At 44.1% G+C, this 12,289-nt stretch overlaps 1 protein-coding gene across 2 annotated transcripts in view; it reads left to right on the plus strand.

Annotated features, from left to right (window-relative positions):
* AFF1 (ALF transcription elongation factor 1) overlaps window positions 1-12,289 on the plus strand; it is a 105,756-nt gene that overhangs the window by 12,793 nt on the left and 80,674 nt on the right. Inside the window, exons 2-5 of one of the 2 annotated variants that reach the window (XM_083833859.1) lie at window positions 218-349; window positions 1,424-1,589; window positions 2,094-2,206; window positions 8,960-9,022. In XM_083833859.1, coding sequence (XP_083689985.1) covers window positions 8,988-9,022 — 35 coding nt within the window. In that variant the 5' untranslated portion in view covers window positions 218-349; window positions 1,424-1,589; window positions 2,094-2,206; window positions 8,960-8,987. The remainder of the gene's footprint in view (window positions 1-217; window positions 350-1,423; window positions 1,590-2,093; window positions 2,207-8,959; window positions 9,023-12,289) is intronic. The other variant, XM_083833860.1, reaches the window with a different exon arrangement.

The following is a 12,289-nucleotide window of genomic DNA, read 5'->3' on the forward strand; positions in this document are numbered from 1 at the left end:
TCCCCAAGCACTGTCTCCTCAGGCCTCCAGGCTGGAAATGACTGTGCTGTTCTGCTTCTGAATTCAGTGCTGGTTGATGCCTCTCGAGTCTTTTAATGGAAAACGTATACTGAAGATAACTGCTCTGTTAACAACTATGGTTTGAACTGCGTACTGAAATGAAATTGTTCAGGCAGTACATTTTGGGTAAAATATCTAATGATTGTTGCTTTGTCAGAAAAATGCCAAGGAATGTGAAGCGGTGTGCAGCAGGAGTCCAAAAATGAGGCAGCTGAGCAGTTTGTGTGCCCCAGACATCTTACACTTGTCTACCATGGAAAAGGCTGGAAGTCAGACAGTTCATTTTATTGTACGTACAGTTAATGGAAAGAAACGCATAGAATATTCAATTAATTTGCTGAAATCGTGCCATCTTTCTAAGATGAAAGAGTTCCTGTCCTGTTGGGTTCCAGGGCATTAGGGCAGGACTTCTCTGCAAACCAGCTCATCATGTAACAAACCAAGAGCTTTTCCAGCAAAGCCAAGGTGTATGAGATCAAATGTTAAGTGCTGTTAATGTTGTGATTGAAAGCCATCCTAAATAGGAATTTGTTACAGGATTACATTCCCCCCTCCTTCCAAAAAAAACAAAAATAAATCTGGCATAGAGTTGCAGTGCAGAGACTCGATGTTGAAAAGATTGCACAGCTGGCAAGTGAGTAGAGCAGTTGAGCTGCATGAATCACCTCTCACCAAAAAGAAAAAGTCTGACAAGTATTTGTCAGCATAGAGCTGAGCAAATAATCTCTTTGATTCTTTGAATTGGTGATTTAAGCCTTCTCAGTGATGTGTTCATTTTGAATTTCTTAGATTAATTGTCTATATTTCACTGAGGAAATTTAATACTGCATTCACAATATGATGGGGATGCTTGGGAAGGTTTGCAGAAGCCTTTTTCAATTTTAAATCTTCCAAGAAGTAGCTGCAATTTAAGGAAACTTGAGAAGACTCTGTGAATCATACACTCCTGCTCAAAGCTGGACTGCTGTGGTGTTTGGCTGGCTACAGGATATCAGAGTTTCGAGAGGTTTTTTTTCCTTTAACCAAGGATTTATATACGAAATTCTTGTTGTAAAGGCCCCAGTCCAAAGTTAGCCTGTCTAGATAGGTAAATTCAGCCTCCTTTTATTTCCATCAGTGTGTGGTTGCCAATGAAATGTGCAAGTCATTATTTCATTTAGTTTTCTCGCCTTTTTTCTTTTTCCACTTAATCCCTCTGGTACTGCAGCCTTTGGAAAAAATAAGCCACATTTCTGGTCCTGGTTCCTAAGGGTTCCTGAGATGGCTTTTTACCACCTTCTGGACAAGGGGTTGGGAGGTTTTGTCATACACGTACATCTGTGCTATATGTACTAATGACATGCCTTTGTCCTGATGTCCCCAGCTTCAGGTGGAGATGGGTGATGGGGCCAAGCTGTCCCTGCGAAGCTAGGAACACGGGGCAGTGGGGTCACAATGCTGGTGCTGGCAGTGTCTTTGTGATACCCATGTGCCCGGCTCCGGGGGACATGGGGAGTCACAGCGCCACTACCTTCAGGCGGAGCTAGAAGGTAGGTGTGCGTGGCGGTATGCCTCCCTTCAGGTCTCCGCAGCACCACCGCTTTAGCAGTGCCCCCCTTGACAGTCATGCTGTCATTCAGCTGACCCTCAAAATCACACAGCTCATTTGAAAATTAAGGCCTGGAAAAAAAAATCATAAGCTCTGGGTTCAGCCAATTCACCTTCTTTCATCTGGGGGTGGGTTTCTTGTAAACGTGGTAAAACTATGACCTGTCCCCAGAGCAGCCAGCATCTACTTCTGTTAGATTTCAGAAGTCGTAATTCACAAGCTCAACTGTTAGCTATTTTCTTAAGCATTGCTTTTACAGGTGGCTTTGGAAATGGTCAGAGCTGTACCTTTGCAGTGCTGTCCCTTAGTTTTCATTCACAGAAAGCACAGATAGTATCTTTGACCTCGATCTCTGTGCATATGGTACAGAGGATAAAGGACGCTGAACCTGGTGACTCCTTGCAGTTCTTCCAGCAGTCCTAGTTTTCTCTTACTTCCTTTTTAGGAGAGAAAATTGCTACTACAGTTCTAACTACAGATTTCTACTTCTCTGCTCTGCAAGCTGGATGCCACAAATTGTTTTCTCTGCTAGAAGTCCCCACACCACGCAAATTGTGGGTAAGGCCATTTTTATGGATTTTTATTTTTAACAGCCTGCAGTGTGTGAAATTAATTTCAAGTGGAGAGTGTAAGGTTCCAGGAGGGCTTGGTGCTGATTGAGCATTAAACACACGTCTCTTTGAGGACTAGGACAGCCATGCAATCCCTCTTGTTTATGAGCGCTCCGTAGTGACAGTTTTGTGCTGTGATCCTACATCTCTGCAATGTTGTAAGCAACCTGGCCAAATACAGATTTCGGTGTCATGCACATGATATTTCTCTCTCGCGGGAAGGCTGGACAAGGGAGAGACTTGCAGGGGTGTAACTTTTGGCAGGAAGGATATGTCTCCACCATAAAACTGCCCCTTGGATTTGCGCTGCCAACCTGGAGGCGTCTTTCCATGTAGAGTTGTCCGGCTGGCATGAGCAAGGTCAGCCAAGTGAAATACTCTGCAGAGCAGAATTGTATCAAAGCACAGACCAAGAGCTAGTGCGTGGTTAGGAAGTAGCGCTACCGCTGGGACAGCTAGTGATCCTAAAAATATCTTTTTGAGGGTTTCTTGAAGTTTCCTCTGAATCAGCTGCCCCTGGCAACGTAACAAAACAAGATCAGGCAGAGGTTCGGCACGAGCCGACTGCAGTGTGACTGCTGCAGCAAAACAGTATGCAGGCCTTGCACACAGCAGTCTCCATAATTCTGCAAATCTCTGAGGAACAGATGGCATTTCAGAGTGTTATGATTTGGGGGGCATCCTTCTGTTGTCTAACACTCCTGTTAGACAATCTTCTAACCCTTTGAATTAAAACTAAAAAATGAAGATGAGAGTGAGTCTTAGACAATCGATATTTAAACAGCATTGACAGAAGCAGCTTTGAGACGGTGGCTAGCACGAAATTAATCTTTTAACGGCATTGAGTCTGAAATAAGACTTGGAAGGTCCTAGGATACACAGATGTTACTATATTAATTACTTACTTTCCTGCTCTTCCACACATCTCTGCCTGCTTAATAGCTGGCAGTAAAATAGTTGCTGTTGCTAGGAAGTCATTTCTGTGAAAGGAATATTACTCTACAGAAACAGCAGTTGTTGCAGTTGTTGCCTTCCTAGCTGCAAGACCTCGTGCTGGTGTTTTGCTTTTGTATTTCCTGAAAGTTGCTCTTTGCACATAGTGACCTTGCTAGCCAAGTGCTTAGGCAATTCTTAGTACCTTTGTGGTGGTTTTCAGCCTGAGGTAGGTTCTGTGGCAGGCTTTGTGATGAGATAAAATTCATGTGTTGTTTAGTTAATTGGCTGAAGCTGTTTAATACATCAAGAGGGCCCACAGGAAGCTGGGTGAAGCAGGGAATACGGTGGAAATTGTTTGTGTGTGGTTTCTCTCCTGTGTGCAGAACACATGTACATCCGAAGATCTGTCTGCAGGGTCTGGCACAGGTTTTATGATAATCTGTCAGCGTGAATGCATGTGCGTGCATGTGTGAACACTGAGGGAGTTCTCTTGTACTCTGCTAGATGTCCTGTGTTGAAAATGCTTCTTTGCTTGTTAGGGGGGAAAAAAAAAAGAGGGGTAAGATAGCAAGAGAATATTTATGGCAAACAGCCTTCTCAGTCCATCAGTTCTCCTGGTGTTTCTGTTCGGTTTCACTTCCTATACCAGCGAGCTCCTTGGGAACGCACAGCACGTTCGGAGGTTAGACGCTTTTCATTTGCTTCTGGAATCTGAGGAGAAATACCAGACAAGAATTTACACGTCTTCTGCATGTACTAGTGTGATGGCAGAAACAGGTCTGTGCTGACAAAGCAAGTTCATGGCATCATGCTCTTCCCTCCACTCCTGCCCTGTTTCCAGCTGCCTCACACCTTTCTGCACGCCTGCTTCTGCAGCCCAGCAGAGATGGGCTTCTCTGTTTGCCCCCCAGTTTGTGTAGCTGGGAGCTGATTAGCTGGGGATCTGCTCTGGGAAAGGAGCTTATCTGGGCATTTTTGCTGGGTTGAGTACCAGCACTGTTCTTGTTTGTGCACAGTCGTTGGTCAGTGTTCAGCTGTAGCCCTCACTGGCTTGGAGGAAGATGGTAAAGCTTGCGTGGGGAAAAATACGAATTAGAGAGATGAAGCCCAAACTGTTGACTGTTTTTATTTGTTGTAATAACCCAAAGTCTTATCTGACTCTAGGCACTGAGGTGTCTCTTTGAATAATTTTGTATATACAAATATGTAAGGTTTTTTCCATAACAATATCAAATTAATTATATCAGGCCTGAAGGGGAGCTCTTCAAATGGGTACATGTGATTTAACCTTCCCAACAGATTCTGGGTTCATCAGAGCAGCTGGTTGCCTGTGGCTTGATGGAGAAAAGCAGAAAGAACACAGTTATGTCCAGCTAAGGAAAGCAAAAATTACTTCTGCCAAATACAGGAGTATAAGCAACTTATTACAAATAAAAAATGAACTATCAGTGCCACTTAGGTGCCTGCTCTCATTTTCATGGTACTCTGTGGTTGTCTATGACAGTAGCTATTTCGCTTTGCTTTCATAAAATTTTGATCTCCTGAAGAGTCTGGTTTTGAGCATTTCTGTTGCCTCTCAGTATAGACAATTATCTTTTTCAACTAATTGCTAGAGTATGTGTTCTTCTTGGCCATTGGAGAAGCACAGGGTACACCCCCAGCAGCTCTGCACTTCCCCAGCTTTAACTAATCTCTTGATTAATCTGCACCTAACAGCTTAAAATAGAGCTTGGCTCACCAGGGTTTGGCACAGGTAGAAGATGAGCTACCCCTCGTGGTTAGGAGCCTGGGCTTTCTGCAATGTCACCACTAAGGTGGGCTTGCAGCGTTTTGTCTTCCAGGGGCTGTCAGGGGTGCATTTATAGTATTTTGCATATGCTCAGGCATGCGGTGCTAGCCTTTCCTTTTTCTCCTTTAAGAGTTATAGTGAAGTAATATTAGAATTGCTATTTTTAAGACTTCAGTAAAGCAAATAATAAAAATGTGACCTTTTCCCATACAGCAAGCTGTGTCTCCTGTTATGTTAGCTCATTTTTGCATGACTGTTAGTGTCACCATTTTGGGAGGATAAGTTAGTAGGCTGAATAAATGTGCACAGGCATTAATTTCTATTTTTAGTCTGGTTTTGTAGCTTTGATTCTTGAAGAATGAAACAAAGAACTGCAAAGAAAAAGAAACGACAGAAATGGTTAGCGTGTCATACCTAAAAAGTGATGTTTGCAAATCTTGTGGAAGACAGGAGGCTTCCGGACAGATTCTGAAGGAAAACTTCGGCATTCTAGCATCCCTGAAACATCAGGGAGGTAGTGGATGGCACTGAAAATGAGTGAAGAAACAAAGTTTGAAGCGTTTTAAGTAAAAAGCAGTGTTAATAAAATAGCTGCTTTTAGAACAGGAAGAAGCATCCTAGCTAAATTACCCAGATAGTTTAACTGACATTGAAGAGAAAATGAAAGGCTGTGTTTATAAACATTGTCTGGTTGTAGAAAATAAAAGCAGAAGCATTTGTAACTTGTCGAAGTGTGACAGATCAGTGGTGCCCACGCAGGGTAAGTCCCTGCTGCAGCTCTGTAAGTGTAACATTGTTTGAAAACCTGGTGCTGTTACAGGCAGTTGCAAAACTTGTAGCTAGTTTAAGGAAATCCAGTTGCTGCTGTTGGATGCGTGCGCATTTGTTAAAGAGATGCTGGCAGAAGAGTACGTGTCCCCAGCACCCAGCTTCATCAGAAGTGTGAATGCACCTCTATCTGCCTACGTTATTGCAAGGTGTGAGGTCTGTGCTCTGTTTATTTTAAATTCAAGTGGATGCCCCTTTCCCTTTAAGGTGTTGATTCACCAGTGAAGGTTACAGTTTTCATTGTTCTTAGAAGGGAACGGATATTAAGGGTTTGTTCCCGCTCAGATCTGTTTTCTAAACTTAGCATGCGTGTCTAATCTGTAGTCTTCTTAGCCGCAGGTCGAGGTGGTTGTCCGAAGGAATTCCCATCGTCAGTGGCCTGTGTCTTTCTGCAGTTCGTAGAGTGGTCATACAATGGTATCTGACCTGGGATTAAAACCATGACCTGGAGGTCAGCTGCTTCATCTAATTGCCATAGCATCTGCTCCTGTTTACTCTCAGTTACCTTAAAAAAGTTCACATGGCTTTGCATGCTGCTCCTGTAGCCTGCCCTCCAGACAGAAATCATTTTGCTCCCTCAGACATGTGAGATGCTGCAAATTAATGTCACAGAGAGAAATGTGGATGCTTTCAGCTGTTGTTGCAAATTGTCACTTCTGCTGAGGTGATCTTGCACGATGATTAAGCCCAGCTTGTTATCCTGCCTTTGTGTCCCCAGGCAAATTTCTTGTAGACCACTTCTTAGCTGTACGGGGCACCCATGTGGCAAGCATGTTGCAAGCTGTTCAGGTGCTGTCAGTCTTGCACACGCCTGGCTTCCTCTGCCCTACTGAGAAAGGCAAGCTTGGGGCAAGCAGGGAAGGTGAGGAAGAGGTGTTGGACAGAGTGAAAAGAGCTTTGTGACAAACTATGCTCCACGTTTGTCTCTTTCATGTGCACAGGAGCAGAGGGAAGACTTTTTTGGATGTATGTTCTGCAATCTGCCAAAATGGCACTAGTTGTGTAGTGGCTAAAACCTGTCTGAATGCCCTGAGAGGTGGAACTGCTGTTACAGCAGCACAAGAGTCAGTCTCTTGCAGTAATTACTGCAACATCCTTCCCCTTCTGTTTCCTCCTTGCTTCCTGAGCACTGCTGCTTTGAATTTTTTTTCCTGTGTTACCTGTTAATCAGTAGCTGTATCTTTTTTAAATATTTTTTTTCTCTCCTTCCCCTTTCCACAAAGGTTTCCGTTCATCAGAAGGCTACTTGGTTGTCTGAAGGGAGTGCCCTAATGGCATATTTGTTCTGCAGTTGAACAGAACAGCCTGGAGCCTGGATTGTCACGCTCTTGGCCGAGCCCATAGTTCTCTGAAACGCAGGATCACTGCTGAGACAAGGGATAGATGCGCCTCAGGACTCCCTGCTTCTTACTTACCTGTGATCCATACATCTGGCTTGCGTGGTTTGGGAGCACTGCAGTGGCTGCCAGTTGGACATCAGGGGCTCTGTGCATGCTGTGTCCCTGGAGAACTCGATGTTCTCTCCCCACTTCAGGCAGGTATTGAGCCAGCTGCCACTTAACTCCTTGTTTTCAATGCTGAAAGGCTCAGCAGAGAGAGTGGCATAGCTGCTGGCTTAGGTGGGTGCTAGACCTTTGGAAAAACCTGCCTGTGAGAAGCAGGATCCCATGGTGGCTCCTGCTGCATTGCTGTTCCAGTCAGATGATTGCTAAACACATTTTGCTATTCCTAGACAGTTAGGACCAGTTCCTGCAAGCACTCATTATCATGTAGTGATGAGTGTTTGGGGCTCTAAGAGGTCTCTTGGAAACTTAACAAGTGTTTACAGGACCAGTCCCAGCATTTCCAAGTTTTTCCAGTATTCAGTCTCTTAAACTGTAAGCGTTTTTGATGAAGAGATTGTGCCTCAGCCTGTGCATTGGGGATTGAAGCTACCAACCTAGCGTGCAGCAGAAATTCAAGTGATTGCTCGGATAAGCAATCTATTCATTAGGTTATGTCTCACCTTTCTGTTGGGTTCTATTTCACACTGTCACCCTGAACATAATTGAGAGAAAATTTAGACTGCTAGGGAGAATTGAGGCATTCGCACAATTCTGAAAATATCAGGCAGGGGGGATGAGTACTGTGTCTTAATTTTGTAGTGCATAATGGTTCTGGAGAGTTAACATAAAACAGAGATTTTGGATGTAACACAAATCCAAACCTAAAAGCAGAGTGTACAGAGAGAGAAGGGAAATAAACATTTAGATTTCATTTTCTGTTCACTGTAACAAAAATTTTAGACATCACCATACTGTAATGTCAGCTGAATATGAGCCAGCAGTGTGCTCAGGTGGCCAGGAAGGCCAACAGCATCCTGGCTTGTATCAGGAATAGTGTAGCCAGCAGGGCTAGGGAAGTGATTGTCCCCCTGTACTCGGCTCTGGTGAGGCCGCACCTCGAGTACTGTATTCAGTTTTGGGCCCCTCGCTACAAGAAGGACATGGAGGTGCTCGAGCGAGTCCAGAGAAGGGCAATGAAGCTGGTGAGGGGCCTGGAGAACAAGTCTCACGAGGAGCGGCTGAGGGAGCTGGGATTGTTCAGCCTGGAGAAGAGGAGGCTCAGGGGCGACCTTATCGCTCTCTATAGGTACCTTAAAGGAGGCTGTAGAGAGGTGGGGGTTGGTCTGTTCTCCCACGTGCCTGGTGACAGCACGAGGGGGAATGGGTTAAAGTTGTGCCAGGGGAGGTTTAGGTTGGATATTAGGAAGAACTTCTTTACTGAAAGGGTTGTTAGGCATTGGAACGGGCTGCCCAGGGAAGTGGTTGAGTCTCCATCCCTGGAGGTCTTTAAGAGACGTTTAGATGTAGAGCTTAGTGATATGGTTTAGTGGAGGACTTGTTAGTGTTGGGTCAGAGGTTGGACTAGGTGATCTTGGAGGTCTCTACCAACCTGGATGATTCTGTAATGACTTGCTTCTTTGGTCACTGAAGGTACTTCAGGTTTCCTTATTTAATTCTGTTTTCTCTCTCTGTTCAGACTCTGAAGAAGGATGTTCTTGTGTTGGTCTTTGACTGTTGAAGCAAAGCTTGGGTTGCATCAGCAGAGTGTAATGTGCTGTTCTTTTGCAAAAGAGATGTTCAATACCTGCTTTTTCTCTTCCAGGTGAGGTGACTTAAATGAAAACAAAGCAATGGCATCTCCAGACGACAAGAGCACCACAGACAGGTAGGAGTTCATTTTGTGTAATCCTGGCTACCCAGGTGCTGAGACTAATTTTGAGATGGTTTAAAAAAAATAAAAACCTCAATGAAAGAATCATTATGACTGGGTGGGATGGAAGTGGTTTCAAACTAATGCTATCTTTTACCAAAGAATTGATGCCTTTTGTAACCTGCATCTAATGTGAAATGAACTGTGTTTGACACCAGGTCTCAGTGGGACCCTCACTGATGCAAGTGGCCCCTTGTCCTGTGTAATCTGCAGGTGTCACACTGAGTTGGGGCATTCTCTTGCAGCACAGTATGCCTCCATCTCTTCAGAGCAGTGCACTGGCACTGTTGTTCCATATCCCGTTGGGTTCGCAGCTTCGTCATCACAGGGGGCAGCATTGCCATTGATCTGCATGAGGCAAACCCAGCCCTTCAAATAATCACCCCTGTGCTCTAATGCCTTTGAGTTCAGAAAATCAGTCCTGACCAGGGGGCTGAGTCTTGCAAGCACACATCATTGGAAACTGGGGCAATGAGGGTTTTCCCTTAGATGCCTAACTTGCAAAAGTGATTTTATGGGGGTCATTTTTTCTGCAATTCCCATTACTGTCTCATGAGACTCTCTACAACTGCCAGTAGGCTTTTTTTACAGGTCAGTGTTCTTTTCCCCTGTTTTGTGTGCTTGTCCTGAGGCATGAAAGGACAGCGATCGCTGTAAAGCCACATAAGGGGGGAGGCGTGGGTGGGCAGAGACTTAAACTTAGCTATTGTGAAGACATTCAAACAATTCTACTGTGCTTCCTCTGCTGTCACCCTCCAAAGTACATCTTCATCTATAGTTGGTGATCACATCACAGTTGGTGATATAGCTGTGAAGAGTTAGCCATTAAAAAATCTATTTCTGGATGGTTTCTGTTGGGAATATAATGTATTTTTGCCTGATCAAAATGCAAACCAAAACTGTGGGCATTCACTTGCTTAGTGTCCTACATACCTTTCTGCCTCATCTAGGGATTAGATATCACTATGAAATGAATCTGACAGCTGTAGTGAATCTGAAGGGTACAGTGTGTTCTGTACATAGATGTTATCTTGATTCAATTGGAATATAAATCAGGATATTTAACACTCGTTCACAGTGTGGTTTCTGACAGCTCCAGTGCCAAAGCCAACAAGGACTATAAACTTCTCTCTGTTGATTTGAGCTGTTTGTGAAAGTCCTTACTGGCGATGGAACATTCAAAGACATGAGGAGCGATAAGTGAGTAGTGCCAAGGAAGATGGTGGAAATTCCTCCTGATGGCTGCCAAAAGCTAGTAGGGTGCAGCCTCCAGTGCAGTCTCATTCGTAGGAGAAGGTGGTTTCTTTTTTTAAAAATGTTTCCTTTAATTTAAATACTGAAGCACAAAGGGTTGCTTTCCTCTCTTTTCTCACAAATGTTTGATTTTTAACATCTGTAGAACATTTTTTTCCATAACTGCCTGCATTTATCTTAGTCCTCTATTGTTCAAGTCAAAATAACTTCTTGGTTATATTCCTCCCCTATTTTTTTCACTACAGTACTGATTTTCCTGCCTTTGCCCTGCTGCTTCTGTAGCCTTGCTGTAGTCATGCAGTATGGGTTAGACCTGGTGAAATCTGAGTGCTTTTCATTGCCTGGCAAGGATGTGTTGCTGGCAGCCAGCTCGAGTTCTGAAAAGTGCCGAGTTGAAGAAGGTGTGATAAAGCAAGCTTATGGAGAAGTGCTCTGCTGAATCAGGGTCAACAAAGAGCTTTGCTACCTCAGCCTTCTCCAGGCTCTTGCCATTGCTCACAGCAGGCAGCTTGATTTACCTTGCTAAACTGGTTTTTGTGCATGCTTGCATGTACGGGTTTCTGAGTTTTACTTGCTTTCCAATAGTGCTTTGGAGGCAGGAGTGTGGGGACCAGACTAATCTATCTCCTTTCTTCCAAACATGTGGAGCCTGTGAAACACTGCTTTATGGTGGTGTAGCCTGTGCTTTACAGTAGCAATGCATATACTTGTTGCGCAGCTACTTCCTCGGCTGGTAGTGGAGGAAGACAGGAGAATATCAAGCCCTTGACAGGTTTGTGCAGGGTTTGGGATTGCCAAAACGCTAGCTGCTCTTTAAGGATGAACCTGTCTGCTGGCATGCAGCCTTGGGTTTTCTACAGAGTTGAGGAGGAGGAGCGGGGAAGGAGGGTGCTGACAGCTAAGAATACTCCTGGAGCTGAGTGGTTAGAAATCTCCTGCAAGTCTGGGGCAGCTGAGCCTTGCAGGAGTGCCATCTTTCCTTCTGACATGGTGCAGAAGTCCCCTTTGCAAATGAAAAGGCCACCCTCCGCTTCACGTATCTGGAATCACAATACGCATTTGACCCTTTTCACCCCCCAACGAGTAGGACTCATCAGTGGCAATAAATGGTGGTGGTGGTGAGATGTATTTCTAGTCAACAGAGCTGGGAGGGCCCACGTTAATTAAAAGACAGCAGTGACTCTTGAAGACTGAAAGTAAGGGTGTGTGTCTGTTTAAAAAAAAACACAGATGTGGTACAGTGTAATGAGATGTTTTGAAAAGGTTGGTAGGGCAGGAAGCTGACCTATTTCTGGGTGTAAACAAGCATATGGTTTATTTTACAGCAAATGTGATACTTGAGGAAAGCTTACAGGCCATGTAGTGTCTAATGATTTTAATACAGTGTGGTATCTACTCCTGTATTCACCCTCTGTGCTTGCTGAACTGTTTTGCAATAGTGTAAGCTTCTGGGATTTGTCACACAAACTTAATGGATTATCATACATTTATTAGTCTAATGTGTTACTGCAATTTTTTGCTGAGTAAGGGATGCTGTATTGCCATTTGAACAGTCCCTGATCCATATTTGTTGGAATCTTGCACCAGAAGTTAGGTACTGATTTCTGTCATTAATATTTTTGCTTCTTTTGTTCTTTCCCCACCACCACTTCTTTAACACTTCTTGAAAACAAAGATATGTAAAGATTTCTTTAATAAAACCTAGAAGAACCCCCATACATACCCACCCCGCCCCCTGAAAGATGTTATAGCAGAAAATGCCCTGCAGCAACTAAACTTCATAACAGGTTAAAAAAGAGTAATGTAAAGATTGTCTTCCTGAAGTTTTGTGAAGATGTGGAAAGCTTCTAGGTGCTTCAGGAGGATCAGGTTTAATGGATTAACAAAGCTGAAGATAAAATGCCACATGATATCTTTCAAAATCCATGGATGTGTGAACTGAGTAGTACGGAACTGATACTCAGGTAT

The sequence above is a fragment of the Anser anser genome (genome assembly GCF_964211835.1).
Source record: "Anser anser genome assembly, chromosome: 4".
In the NCBI taxonomy this organism is placed as follows: Eukaryota; Metazoa; Chordata; class Aves; order Anseriformes; family Anatidae; genus Anser; species Anser anser.